The sequence below is a fragment of the Penicillium cataractarum genome (genome assembly GCF_028827025.1).
Source record: "Penicillium cataractarum strain IBT 29864 chromosome Unknown utg000002l, whole genome shotgun sequence".
NCBI lineage: Eukaryota > Fungi > Ascomycota > Eurotiomycetes > Eurotiales > Aspergillaceae > Penicillium > Penicillium cataractarum.
The window spans coordinates 3296392-3310859 of NW_026622738.1; the positions used below are offsets into that span (position 1 = coordinate 3296392).

General features: G+C 50.6%; 5 protein-coding genes across 5 annotated transcripts; 3 read left to right on the plus strand and 2 right to left on the minus strand.

Annotated features, from left to right (window-relative positions):
- Window positions 1-16: 16 nt before the first annotated feature.
- N7496_003277 (SYLF and SH3 domain-containing protein) lies at window positions 17-1490 on the minus strand (the record flags this gene model as incomplete). The annotated part of the gene is made up of 4 exons (XM_056696208.1): window positions 17-41; window positions 110-1182; window positions 1258-1361; window positions 1448-1490. The coding sequence occupies 4 exons, from the start codon at window positions 1488-1490 to the stop codon at window positions 17-19; spliced, it is 1245 nt and encodes a 414-aa protein (XP_056558420.1).
- A 4021-nt stretch (window positions 1491-5511) lies between these two features.
- gem1 (ERMES complex Ca(2+)-binding regulatory GTPase GEM1) lies at window positions 5512-7463 on the plus strand (the record flags this gene model as incomplete). Its single annotated transcript, XM_056696209.1, has 2 exons — window positions 5512-5521; window positions 5572-7463. The coding sequence occupies 2 exons, from the start codon at window positions 5512-5514 to the stop codon at window positions 7461-7463; spliced, it is 1902 nt and encodes a 633-aa protein (XP_056558421.1).
- Window positions 7464-8080: 617 nt separating this feature from the next.
- N7496_003279 (WD40 repeat domain-containing protein) lies at window positions 8081-10332 on the plus strand (the record flags this gene model as incomplete). The annotated part of the gene is made up of 7 exons (XM_056696210.1): window positions 8081-8085; window positions 8319-8461; window positions 8565-9495; window positions 9548-9833; window positions 9887-10087; window positions 10141-10216; window positions 10271-10332. The coding sequence occupies 7 exons, from the start codon at window positions 8081-8083 to the stop codon at window positions 10330-10332; spliced, it is 1704 nt and encodes a 567-aa protein (XP_056558422.1).
- Window positions 10333-10551: 219 nt separating this feature from the next.
- N7496_003280 (uncharacterized protein) lies at window positions 10552-11447 on the minus strand (the record flags this gene model as incomplete). The annotated part of the gene is made up of 2 exons (XM_056696211.1): window positions 10552-10623; window positions 10683-11447. The coding sequence occupies 2 exons, from the start codon at window positions 11445-11447 to the stop codon at window positions 10552-10554; spliced, it is 837 nt and encodes a 278-aa protein (XP_056558423.1).
- A 443-nt stretch (window positions 11448-11890) lies between these two features.
- On the plus strand, window positions 11891-13591 carry N7496_003281 (uncharacterized protein; the record flags this gene model as incomplete). Its single annotated transcript, XM_056696212.1, has 3 exons — window positions 11891-12586; window positions 12646-13020; window positions 13088-13591. 3 exons carry the CDS (start codon window positions 11891-11893, stop codon window positions 13589-13591), a joined length of 1575 nt encoding a protein of 524 aa, XP_056558424.1.
- Window positions 13592-14468: the final 877 nt, after the last annotated feature.

The following is a 14468-nucleotide window of genomic DNA, read 5'->3' on the forward strand; positions in this document are numbered from 1 at the left end:
CGAAGAACAGAAAAGGCTAAGAAGAGGCATCAACGTAGTTGCTGGAGAACATGAGATTAGCTCAGATCTTGGAAATCTTAGAGAAGAACGTGGGAGACGCTTTACTTACCTGGGGAAAATGCCAACGCGATCACCAATGCGACCAGTCCACCAATCCTCTGCCTTCTCAGTACGCTTCAAAATCGTGATGACATCGCCCTTCTTGAATCCCAGGTCTCCATCTTGGTCCGCATCGAACGTGTAGAGTGCGATCGCCTGGTCTGACCGCAGAGCCGCGCCCTGGCCCGTCCGTTGTCCAAAGACTGGCTTAGGAGCAGTCGGGCGGGTAGGGCGGCGATCGGAGTAGCTGTAATCATCGTCGAGTGGCGTGGTGTTGCTGCGACTACGTCCATAGTCACCAAATGAGTCACCGCGAGTAGTCGCAGAACGTCCCAGCCCCCCTGCAGGTCGGTCATACACATCGTCATCCCAGGATGTATTCGCGCGGCGTGGCTTGTCGCGGTATTCGTAACCACCGGCTGCGTCATCAAAGGTGCTCGCCCGGCTGCGGTTGGTGCGTGTGCCCTGACCGTAGGCATCGCCTGTCCGTCCTTCCCAGACAACATTGTCATGACTATCATCGTAGATGGGCATGTCATTGTACATCGAGTCACCGCCTGCACGTGCGCTGCCTTGGAACGCACGCGAGTTGAGGACGCGCATCAGTGCATCGGTCGAGGGCGGCGGTCGCACGCTGCCGGACAGAAGCTGGGCGGCACTGATACGGCTTTGATACATCTTCTCGTTGGCATCCTTGCGCTCCACGAGCATGCTACCCTCTAAACTGACGCCAGCAAAGAGACCCTTGGTCTTGGAGTATGAGAAGACCGCCGCGACGCCCTTGGTGCTGGCCGCACCGGCGGCCTCTGCATTGCGACCGACCGGACCAGCGGCCAGCGAGACGTTACCACCCAGTGTAAGCGTTCCGAACTGCGAGAATGCGCGGACAGCCGAGGCGTCATTAAGAATGAAGACGAAGTCGGTCAGCTCGAATCCGATCTGTCCACCCACACCCGCGCCAGCAGTTACGATGGCGGAGGGAGCCGACCAGGAGCCATCAGCGAGACGGGCAACGACGATACCGGATCCAAATCGACCAGAACCAATGAATCCGGCTTTAAGAACTGTGAGAATGGCGAGACCCTAGAGAAGGTCAAGTGTCAGCCGACATGTGCCTCTTCTTCGCTACCCCGCGCCAGGGCAGAGAGCCCTGCGTACCTTTGCACCAGCCAGAATCTCTGGTGGAATGACCTTGTCCGGACCGAAAGCCTGCCTTGGGTCCACAAAGGACGTCAAGATTTTGGCCGCCTTTTTGCATTCACCTGTTCACATGGGGAGGGTCGCGGGTTAGCCGGAGGTGCCGCGACGCAATTGCGGGGAAGCGGGCACGGGAGATCAGGACACATACTGCTCAAAGACGACGGCAGCGGGTTATGGATACCCAAAGGCATCGTAGCGGTGAGGTTTAGGAAAGGTTGAATAAGGGAGGATTGAGAGAAAAAGAAGGAGGGGAGAAGAGGGGAGAAAGAAGAGGCTGATGCTCCAACTCCGGGCAAAGGTCGGGCAGTTAGTAAGATGGGGCGGATCCACGGACATCCATCCATGTGGGCCTTAGTGATGGCTGACGCGGGACGGTTCGTGGTAACTGTGTAGTTCGTTGCATTTCCATGTTTCTTATGAGCTAATCTCTTAATGGCTGCAACTATAGGCTTAATTCTGTCACTACTATGTACTATTGTGCTCTTATACTAGCATTATTCACTCGAGTTCTGGTAGGTAGTTGCTGTCCTCTGGACTACGAATCGCCAAGCCTCGCTTCCTTGTAGCCAAAGACCTCATAAGGTATAAACTGCGTACTGGGAGTCTTATAGCGTGCTTGTATTAGTGTGTACGGAAACACCCATTTCTTGACCAAGCCCAATTATACCGTGCATGATACTCTGAAGATAGGTACTGAGGAAACGGGGGTTTGAGAACTTCAAGGAGGACTTGCAAGGTAGGAACAACAAACAGACCAAACGTACCTGCCCCAGGCATTTTTGGGATTTCGAAAAGAAGTTCGATCTCTCTCCTATCATATCTCTTCCCTCATCTCTTCGAATCCGATATTTCGTTGAAGGCACATGTCCCTCCTTGCTCAGCAGCTTGTTTTTGACCTTGTGGCACGTCCTTTACCCACGATTCACACGCGACTTCAAAATGGGGGGTTGGGATATTTTGGGAGCTGTTAATGCCCTACTGATGGCTATTGCCCTTCCTCATCTGCAATACGAGGTATGCCTACAACCTATTGTGTCTCAGAACTAAAGTGATCATGCACTAAACGTGGACCTTGAAGAAGCGAATTGAGAAGTTGGAGAGCGAGAATCATGCCGCAGTCCTGGTGAGAAATTATACGAGTTCATTATAAACTGGCTGGACTAATGCCTCCTTTCTGGGATAGGCGAAAAGCAATTGAAGGCAGCCAGGCCATCTCTTCGGCCCTCGACCGGATCGTCAGCATAACCAGCAATCACGAAAGCAAGGGTGCACTTCCAATGCGCCGGATAACCCTCGAGGTCAATAATATCCTTGTCAAAGATCAGCAGCTCTGTTCCAACTATTGTGGTACCATCCTTCTTTGCCCAATTCCCTTTCTATGGTGATTCTCAACAGACGTAGAACATATCCTTTTTCAGCACCATCCCATTTTATAGAATCGACGGTCAAGGAGCAGCAAGAGCAGTCTTTGTGCCAGGAGAAGAAGCTTGACCCAGATTGCCGGAAAAGGGTCTGAAGCCAAGCTCCAGCATTCTGATGTGGACATTGCAAGTGTTTTTTAATCCCATCTCTACCTTCTTCCTTAATCTTGATATCATATCGATTCAGCACGTGCAGATGTCCTTTCAATGAAATTTCAGTGTGAACCCTAACATCTGCAAACGAATGATCGAGGTAGACACAATTATGATCAAGAGTGTATGGTGAGCCGTTGACCGGGAAATGCAGATTATTGTTGTAGAAGTACTTTGTAGCAGGGTGTGTCCGCGATTGAAGGGTCAAACATGTCTCAACTATGTGGAAACAGCCCCGAGGTGTGATCGAGAGACAGGGCAAATGTCAACCTGGTCTGTAGAGGTCATGGAATAAGGCTGTATCGTTAATAGGTCACACTCCGGGCAGTACGGACTTGATCAAAGAGTGTCCGACAAACTCAGACGGGAGTGAAGCATCCAACAGCCGTTACAGTATGCCCATCTTTCATTCTCAAGTTGAATAAGAAACCGGTTCCATGGTCGTTGTTCAGCATTCGGAGTTAATATGACTCGTTTCTCACGTGGGAGAAGTTTAGACAAGGGGATGTTCTGTTCCCTAATGTACGGCTGGAGGCAAGCAAAGAGGTATTTGCAGCTGAGAGAAAAGTAGATTTGGTCGAGAATAGCGAGAAGTTTGAAGATCATGTGGGCTATCTCTTGAGGGAGCCTCTGGGGAGCCTGAACTCTTGACTGAGGGCGTGACGGCTCGAGGGAGCGCCCCAAACTGGAGCATGAATTCTTTTCCGATAAAGTCATCTTAGATGTGTAGGTATTTAGGGGTCATGCAACTTCCCAAATGTGGCAAGTGGTAATATTACAAGGTTATTTCTTTTGGCGAGCCTCGGGACACTGCGAACCCGTATTTATGAGCATCTGACGTCTTTTAATCTCACAGCCCGATACCCAATCCGATTGAAAGAGACAAACTTGCATCATTAGCCTGATGATTAATTTCCGGCTAGCCGTTTGTTGATTATCGAAAATTACGAGCATGGGCTATAACTTCACGAACATAGGAGGCACTGTGCTGTTTGGTGATTGGCCTACATAGGTATATCAGAAAATCTTCCTAAGCAGATGGCTAGGCTGGGAATTTTCCCAAAAAAATATATCAATATCAACTTCTACATTGTGAATAGCTTCCGGGTATTCTGCAGGGCAATATACCGCCGATGAGCTTCGCCGATGAAGGGCAGCTTCAGCGAACGAACGTCTACACTGCCAATCACATTTTTCCCAATCCAGATGGATGTACTGCTTGTGCCTCCAATGTTGATTCTCGTTTCTCGTAAGCCATGATAATGGAAGCTGATGACATGAGACTCGGCACCAAACAGGCAAAAGCGATCTCGCTTTTAAGCAATCTGAGGAAGAAGTTAATGGAGATTCAACTAGGCTAGGTCATATGACCAGTCCAGCGCACCTTCGTTCCCGATTAGGGAAAGATCACATCATGACCAGTTTCCCCCAAGATCTTGAGACGGTCATTATCCCCAACTCTCTTGGCTTCCTCTTTTTCTCTTGACCATCGACTCCCCCAAAGCTCACCCTCCAAAGTTGCAATCTTGACTCAATCGATACCTCGTGTTCGGACGTTACCAGTCCCAAGACAGCATATACAAAATGGGCTTGAGCGACTAGGCGGAGAAAATCAAGGTCCTCTTTAATATCGGAGTTTTAATTCTGCAGATTCGGGCATGTGCTCCACATTCCTATATTGAAGCAAAGCTAACCGTTGTGAAGGTCCTATATCTGGAGTGGGAGCTTCGACAAATGAAGGAAGAGGTCGCAAGGTTGAGGAACGCAATTTACTGATTGTTCACCAAGCCAACATGTTTGGCTGCTGGATTCACCATTGATTGAATCTCGACCTTATTCGCGTCGCCGTGATTCTCCTTCTCACTTTATGCCTTTTTCCGTGTCAGTTAGAGCCTCGAGTCTCCCATGTCGTGGTATCGACTTTTAAGGGGCTCCTTACTTGGGGTGCCTGCGGAGACATCTTAATGGAGTCGTGGAGCTTCATACTTCGTAACTGGATGTTGTCTTGTATCGATTAATTCGTTTCGAACGGCGAGAGTGGTGCCGTCTGGGGATATTGTGTTATACATACATGAAATACCACCATCTGAGTGGATGGAGTATAGTTACACTCACAGAGGCACAATATATACATTGCCAAGGACCATTCTTGTTTCGCTCCAGCAGCGAGTAGTCTGAAATAGTAAAGTTTTATAGGGTAGTCCTATAACATGGCTTCAGCCTGTATCTTGAAACCTGTCACGAATAAGATACATAGTTCCATCTTTGAGCATAGTTTCCAGATTGCCGAGTTCAAAGTAGTCAATCCAGAAAGGTGGGCGTAGAGAACTCCTAACTAATTTAGCTCTGGTACCCAGATAGTTCCTTTGAAGCCCTGTATTAGTGTAGAGCCCCATGGAGTAGAAGAGAGAGAAGATAAACCGTGAATGGCGAAATATTCTCACTCCAGCAGATATCAAAAGTGAGGTCATGGGCGCATTGAGAGGGCCGGGGATCCACATATCGGCTTGGCACCGGCACTGCGCGACCACGTCCCGTTATCGCATCGCTATCCCTAAACACTCCTCGGAGCCCCGGATTTTGAGAGCCACGGTCATGCTGAGAGTATAGTGACAATTGAGATCGCTTTTCATTGGACATGGCGACCGGTAAGACGGATCTTGTCAATTCAAATCAACCTCCTGCTAACATTTCCTAGTCCGGATCTGCGTCTGCGGCGACGAAGGCACTGGCAAGTCCAGCCTCATCACTTCGCTGGTGAAGGGTGTCTTCGTCACGAACAAGATCCAGCCCATCCTCCCCCAGATCACCATCCCCCCTACGATCGGCACGCCCGAAAATGTCACCACAACCACCGTCGTCGACACCTCAGCTGTGCCACAGGAGAGGAACAATCTGGCGCGCGAGATCCGGAAATCCAACGTGATTCTTCTCGTCTATTCCGATCACTACAGCTACGAGCGTGTCGCGTTGTTCTGGCTACCTTACTTCCGATCACTGGGAGTCAATGTACCGGTTGTGCTGTGCGCGAACAAATCGGACCTGGCGGCGGAGCACAGCGAGGCACAGGTCATTGAGGAGGAGATGCTGCCTTTGATGTCGGAGTTCAAGGAAATTGACTCGTGCATTCGAACGAGTGCTCGTGAACACAGAAATGTCAACGAGGCATTCTTCGTCTGCCAGAAAGCCGTTACCCACCCGATCGCACCCCTGTTCGATTCCAAGGAGGCTGCTCTGAAGCCCGCAGCTGTTTCTGCGCTACAGCGAATCTTCTACCTCAGCGATAAAGACCGGGATGGATATCTCTCAGATAAGGAGATTGGGGATTTCCAGACAAGGTGCTTTGGAAAGCCACTCAGTGACGAGGATCTGGCTCATATCAAGGAAACTATTCAGAAGGGGTACCCAGAGTCCGTGACCGAGTCTGGAATCGACTGCCAGGGATTCATTCATTTGAACAAGCTCTACGCGGAGAAGGGTCGCCACGAGACGGTATGGATTATCTTGCGCGCATTCCAATACACCGATAATCTTTCGTTGCAAGAGAACTTCCTCCACCCCCGATTTGAAGTCCCACCTTTCGCGTCTGCCGAGCTCTCCCCGGAAGGATATCGATTCTTCGTGAACCTGTTCCTGTTGTCTGACAAGGATAACGATGGTGGATTGAATGATGCAGAGCTGGCGTCTCTGTTTGCGCCTACCCCGGGTCTCCCTGCGTCATGGGCGGATGGTTCATTCCCATCTTCAACTGTCCGCAACGAAGCAGGCCACGTTACTCTCCAGGGCTGGCTGGCTCAATGGAGTATGACGACCTTCATGTCTCCAAAAACAACACTCGAATACCTGGCATACCTGGGCTTCGAGTCATCCGACCGCAGCAACCTATCTACTACAGCCGCATTGAAGGTAACAAGGCCTCGCAAGCGTCGGCGGCGCCCGGGGCGAGTCGGGCGAAATGTCGTTCAATGCCATGTCCTTGGAGCGCCCGGCTCAGGCAAGTCGGCATTGCTGGATGCCCTCCTCTCTCGAGGATTCAGCACGACATACCATCCCACCATTCAGCCCCGTACGGCTGTCAACACAGTCGAGCTTCCTGGTGGCAAGCAATGCTACCTCATTATGGATGAACTAGGCGAACTGGAGCCGGCTATTCTTGAAAACCAAGCAAAGCTACTAGACCAGTGCGATGTCATCGCCTACACCTACGACTCCTCCGACCCGGATTCGTTTGCATATATCCCGGCTCTGCGAGCCAAATATCCTCACTTGGAAGAGTTACCCAGCGTATTCATTGCGCTCAAGGCGGATTTGGACCGCACGACTCAGCGGGCCGAGCACCAGCCCCACGAGTACACTGCCATGCTGAACATCCCCAGCCCGCCCCTCCACGTTAGTGTCACTTGGACTTCTATTCAGGAGGTATTTGTGCATATTGCAGAAGCCGCTATGGAGCCTAGCACTGCGTTCCCTCGCAGTGAAGAAGACGTTGAGGGCAAATGGATGGCGTGGGGCATCGCCTTTGGGGCGGTGGTCTGCGCGGGGGCCGCAGCAGTAATGATTTGGCGACGAGTCAGTGGTAGCGGGCCATAAATGGTCTTTGCTTGGATTGCTTTGTTTAAATAATACCCCATTGATGATCGCATTCTTCCATTTAGCCGTAGGCATGTCAGAAATCAGTTAGTAGTTCTTAAATAGTTGACCCGACTCTGTTGTTCTGCCAAGATCGGCTCGCCCGGAGTTCGCCCGGACCCCCGCCAGGCACGAGACTTGCGTTTCTCCGCTCGACTTTACCCCGGACATCGCTTCGCTGATCTCAACGCCTCCTCTCCCACTGCCGACCTCCATATTCCTTCCTCAACCCTTGGATCACCACCCATTTGTACATACAGTGCCGGGAACTCCCATTGAACACCAGCAACTCCTATCGGTCCTTCACGAACCGCCACCGACCATCCCACCCCCCGGCGCAGCGAGCGCATCGGCTCTCTCTCTCCACCCGAACCAGTACCGTCCACGTACTTCACATCCAATCGGAGACTACATTCAGCCCTACTTTGGCTTATAACTTGGTCAATTTGGGTTCCATTTGCGACAAAGAGCATATATCAGGCATCATCCCCTGTCTGCAGACCACAGAGCGGCCGGTTCTGTGTCACCTCGATTCGTATTGGTTCGAATCGCAAGTATAAGCCCACCAACCCGTAACCATGTTGTAAGATGACATCCTCTTCCAATCTCTGTTTTGCTTCGTTTCTTTAGTAAAGGGCCTCCATTTGGAGCTACACCCAAGACGTCATATCATAGCTCCACTTTACACATCATACCACATCGGATGTCGGAGCACGCAATTATTGGCGGCGCTTGAAGCTCAACTTTTTTGCGCTACTGGCATCACCTCTGACGTGAAAACTTATTTTTCTAACTCACAACTAACTCGATCACCAGTGTCCTACCACCACCCCCTCCACGCTACACCATCCCTGTCGCTTATGCGGCGGGGGCTGCGAACGGCATGGCGGTTCCAGTTGTCGAGACGAATAACACAATCTCTCACCCCGAGAATGGATGTCCACTGCAAGTCGGAGAGGGTAAGTATTCATACTGAAGACTGGCCTTCGCAGCCTCAGATATCACCCCTTGCAGCTGAGTTTGAGCCACATTTCTAACCTTAAATCTTATCTCTCATGATAGGCACTTACACACTTAAGGATGACCTTCTGCTGGCAACACCACCTCCTCATCCCTCGGAAGCACCAATCATTAACCCGAACCCGCTTGCAACAGTCCCGTCACCTCCAACTGCTGGTGTAAAGGTCTCCCTAGTGAGCCTCGACCCGCGCAAGAAGCCTCCCACTTTCCTCAAGTCTAGCATTACGGCCCCAGCATTCGGAGATGGAAATGCTGCTCTCGCGCCACCAGCTGTGCCAGCCAAGGACGCAGCTAAGCGAAGAAAGCCCAAGAACAACATTATTAAGAGTAGCTCTTCGTTCGTCTCCAGAGTGATTACACACGAGACTTCGGCAAAGCGTCTCAGCGACCGCGACCCGAATGGCGTCTTTGCCTTTGCAAATATCAACCGCGCTTTCCAGTGGCTGGATCTCAATTCAGCTCAGAAGGAGGAGCACCTCACTAAGGTTCTGTTCACCAAGGCGCATATGCTTTGCCACGATATCAACGAAATGACCAAGACCTCGTCGCATTTGGATATCGTGATGGGCTCTTCGGCTGGTGATATCATTTGGTACGAGCCCATGTCGCAGAAGTACGCTCGTATTAACAAGAACGGAGTCATCAACAATTCTCCCGTCACTAATATCAAGTGGCTGCCTGGCTCGGAGAATCTCTTCCTGGCATCGCACGCCAATGGTGTTTTGGTGGTCTATGACAAGGAAAAGGAGGATGCCTTGTTCACTCCCGAACCTACCGGTCATGCCGACCCTGGCAGACTGCCCATTGAGATTCTCAAGTCGGTCAATTCTAAGAATCAAAAGACTAACCCGTTAGCGTTGTGGAAGCTGGCGAACCAGCGAATTTCGCACTTTTCGTTCTCGCCGGACCAGAGACACTTGGCTGTTGTCTTGGATGACGGCTCTCTTCGTCTGATGGACTACCTGAAGGAAGAGTATGTTTCAAACACTTTTATCTTTCTACGTATCTTGCTAACTCAAAACTAGAGTCTTGGACATCTTCCGCAGCTACTATGGTGGCTTGATCTGCGTTTGCTGGTCGCCCGATGGCAAGTACATTGTGACTGGTGGCCAGGACGACCTAGTCACGATCTGGTCCTTCCCCGAACGCAGAATCGTTGCCAGATGTCAGGGTCACAACTCATGGGTCTCTGCAGTTGCCTTTGACCCATGGCGCTGTGACCAGAAGACCTACCGCTTCGGCAGTGTCGGAGATGACTGCCGTCTTCTTCTGTGGGATTTCAGCGTTGGCATGTTGCACCGACCTCGTGCTGTAAGTTCCGATATCACTTCGTCCGTACTCGTTCTGTCTAACAAATCGAATAGCACCATCAAGCATCCACCCGTCATCGCAGCAGTCTCGTCGTGCCCGGCTCGCAGACATCGAACCGCCACCGGGCTGACAGCGGCGGTAACCGAATGCGATCCGACTCGGATCGAACTGAGAAGTTTGATGGGGATCTGGATCCCCTGGCCAGTCACCCTGTTGAGCCCCGTGCTCGGACTGCCCTGCTCCCACCTATCATGGTTGGTCTTATCCGGTGCTTGAGTTTGTGATTACCAGCTAATCAAAATTCTAGTCTAAAATTGTTGGCGAGGACCCTATCTGCTGGCTTGGGTTCCAGAAGGATTGCATCATGACATCCTCTCTTGAAGGTATGTTTCAATTCGTAATCGCTGTTTATGAGCTGTACTGATATGTCTGCGCAGGTCACATTCGAACCTGGGACCGACCCAACGACAGTGTCGTTAAGCAGGACCCTCGTCTCTGATGAGAGAAAGACGGATCTTACTGAATCGTTACGTTCTCGCCCTTCGTTGTTAGCTCTCCGTGAAAGAGCGGGATGTTCTTCAAATAGTTTTCCAGATACCCATTTAATCAAGCAAATTCAGTTCTTCGTGTATTTCTGTCTGTCCTAGTTTCATTCCCAAATGAACGTCCTTCCAAATCAGGAACTCTAGTCCACGGCATAATCTCATTGCATACTATATCACAGCTTCGAAGCCCCCAAAGCTTCGACATCAAACTCAGTCGTACACAACAAGAACGTATCCCGAAGAGCCTGGACAAGTCAGCATATCAACCTCATAATCCCGATAGTCCATCCGTAGTATAACTCACCGACAACCGATACTTCTCGTTAATCTCCTGATAATCCTCCCCAGCCAACATATCACAAAAATGCCGAATAGACGGATAATGCACAATAGAAATCTCATTCCACCACTCCTGCTGCGGTCTCTCCCTCGGCCCTCTCGAATCCTCCAACTGACCCTCTCCGGGCGCCACCACATTCCCCACCAACTTAGCATCACCACCACGTTTCCCCGCAACGGGGATAAACGCCTGCCCATACTGGTAATAGCTTTTTTTACCATCGGGGTGGTGGAAATGCAATAAATTCAGCATGGTCACAGGACCGGAGTGCGTTTTCGTAAGCTCGGTCATGAATTGGAGCAGTTGGGGCGAGACTTCTAGGTTCTGCGAGGAATCTTTGCTTCCTTCGCGGAGGATCTTGTCCAGGGAACCTGTTAGGGGGATTGATGGGGCGTTTTGTTTGAGTTGGGCGTTTCGGGCTGCGTAGGTTGAGAGGAGTTTTGAGGGGATGCCGGTTGTTAGTTTGTACTCTGCTGTGATTGAGGGGCGGAGGGTGGATGGGATTGGGTCCTCGTTGTTGGTTGGTTGGGTGGTTGTTAGGAGGAGTAGGAGATCCCAGGAGGTTGTTGCGAGGGCATTGTTGTCTAGTGTTGTTGGGTGGATTACGACATGGCGTGGGCGGGAGGCGACGATGACTTTGATATTGGGGGATTGCTTGAGATTGTGGAGGAAGGAGTGGGGGTCGGTGGATTTTGTGAGGGAGAGGAGGTGGAGAGTTGCCACAGGCATGATGATGGTGTGTTTTGGACTCTTGGAGTGTAGATCGATAGGTTGAGAAGTTGAGAAAGGAATCTGGGGATTGAACTGGCTATAAACTTGGTCGGGTCGGGGTTCGTTGTGGAGAAGCTGTTGGGGGACCGAGGTTCACTGGATTGGACGCTCATTGGCTGTTGAGGTGTATATAGTGTGTGTGGAAAATATACGGTTGTCTAAGGCTTTCTGGAAAATACGACGCTTTTAACGGTGTTTTCCTTTCTGCTCGAGAGGAGGGGACTGCCCTTTTGGCCAAAATCCTCATTGTTGACGCCCTCCACCTCTTATTCTCCTTCACTCCTCCGTTCCTCCACGCCTCTCTCATCCAACTTCCACACTCACCTTCTTCCATCCATCATCACACCATCAACCTCGTCACTGATATTCAAATTATCATTTCTGCGATCAAAATCACCACCATGGCTCCGACTCCGGGATTCAACGCTGAGGTTGCCAAGCATCACGAGCTTCTCAGCCGCGATGAACCCAGCGCTACGAACTCGTCTCTGAATGGCAAGCCACAGCTGCCAGAAGAGGTAGTCACCGCCCCACTCTTTTCCCTGCCTGCACGTACGGCTCTCTCCATCAAATACGAGAGAAATTACACGAGCAATACTGATGACTCGGTGTATCCTCAATACGGACTCCTGGGTCACCGCGTGGACGACTCTGAGGACATCACCCAGGACTCTCTCGTGTATACCAACACCGCAGCTCCTTGGTCAACCTTCATCTGTGGAAGCCAAGGGAGTGGAAAGAGTCATACTCTGTCGTGCCTGTTGGAGAACTGCCTGATCCCGTCTTCGCCTGCGGGAAGATTGACCGCACCGCTCGCCGGCGTGGTCTTTCACTATGACAAGTTCACGGGGTTTTCGAGCACCCAGCTCTGTGAGGCTGCTTACCTTTGCTCCTCTCAGATTCCAGTTCGCTTGCTTGTGTCTCCGACGAATTTCCTGTCAATGAAGAACGCCTACACCAATCTGGCGGGGTTAGGAAACGTTTCCCACATGCTGAAGATTGAGCCGATGTACCTTCCAATGAAGGGGCTCAACATCAGCATGATGAAAACATTGATGGGAATTGACAACGTCTCGACCCAGCCACTCTATATCCAGGTGGGCTCTTTGATAGTCAATATTCACAACAAAGAGATAGCTAACTCATCATTTCATAGGTGGTAATGAAGATTCTTCGGGACATGGCGATTGCCAATCAAGGTCGAGAGAGATTCGACTACGGCATGTTCCGGAGAGAACTCGATGCAGAGAACTTCATCAAGGGCCAACAAGTTCCCCTGCAAATGCGACTAGATGTTCTCGAGTCCTTCTTTGAGCCGGGTACCATGCCGAATGGGAATGGGAAGCCCCGGAGGCAGTCTTGTGCAGACGATATCTGGAAGTTCCCCAAGGGTACTCTGACAATCATTGATCTGAGTTGCCCATTTGTTGGTCCCGATGACGCATGCGCATTGTTCAATATCTGCATCTCGCTCGTCTTGAAGGATCGCCATGAATCGGGCAGAATCCTGGCCTTCGATGAGGCTCACAAGGTATTCACTTCAATCTATTTCAAAGAAAACATGGACTCAAAGCTAATATGTACGGTCTCTCTTTTAGTTCCTGACGGCAACGTCATCCGAAGCAATGGAGTTGACGGAAAACCTCCTCTCCATTGTACGACAACAGCGGCACTTGGGCACACGCGTCCTCATCGCCACCCAAGAGCCAACCATCTCACCCATCCTCCTCGATCTTTGCAATCTGACCATAATCCACCGCTTCACTTCCCCGGCTTGGTTCAAAGCGATCAAAGCCCACATTGCAGGGGCCCGCGAGAATGCCGAGGCTAGAGAAAGCCTGGAGCGTGATCTCTTCCGAAAGATCGTCCAGCTCAGTACGGGCGAGGCATTGCTTTTCTGCCCGACTGCACTGTTGGATGTCATGAGACGAGGTGATTCGAGTCCCGGGGGGCTGAGCTCTAGCGACTCCGGCCAAATGACGGACGATGAGGATTTCACAACTGGAGATCATCATGCTGTTCAACTGGGGGCTGGTCATGTCCATGTTCGTGTGCGGAAGCGTGTCACTGCAGATGGTGGTCGAAGTATCATTGCGCAGTGACAAGGTTGTACCCACACTCTTATCTGTACGATTTAGGAATGTTGTGTGTTTGTTAGATTAGAAACAGGGGATGTGCATGTACGAGTATCTCAATTGAAAGTACGAGTTCTGACGTTGAATCTGAAGTCGAAACGAGCTCACCTTTTTTAGTAATATACAAGCTGCAAGTACAGATGTCGAATCCATGATCTCCCTTTCAGATAAGCTAGTCCCACCATAATGTATACCTCGAGGAGCACAAACGCGCGTCAAGTCCGCCAGTGGCTTTTACCCTGTTGACAATCACAATAGATACATGAGGTGCTACGTTATTTCTCCGATGGAAGCCTGTGAGTTGTCTCCAGGCTGAACTATTTTAATCCTCTCCGGGCGGTGCGCTTCCCAATTAAAACCTTTCCGACGTATTACAGATGATCGGCCCCGCGATGACCTCTACATAAATGTTGATTCAAAGTTAGCATTATTGTCGCTTGGTAATATTGAAGCATTTAAAAGAATTATACTTGAAGCTGGTATCTCCTTAGCTGAAGTAAATTACATGTCTTTGTAGCGATAGCTCGTTTCCTGTGAGGGCGGCAGTGAGGTTGTAAAAGTTAGTGGACCTTGGGCATTGGCCGTGTCCTACCTCAATCCATGGCTATCAATCTAGACCATGGACAAGGTATAGATTTTGTTTTGATGTGCTAAGGCCCCTTAGACTCGCTGGCTGACAACCCCGATCTCACATAGCCAATCTGGATCCTGTGCCTCGGTCCGATTTACTCTCCTGCTGGCAGACTAGATCGTCGTTCCCATAAGTTGAAGCTCACGCCAGCCAACCCTTTCCCCGGTGATTGATGGTATATTCAATTCCAATCCAATACATCTGAAAGAGATT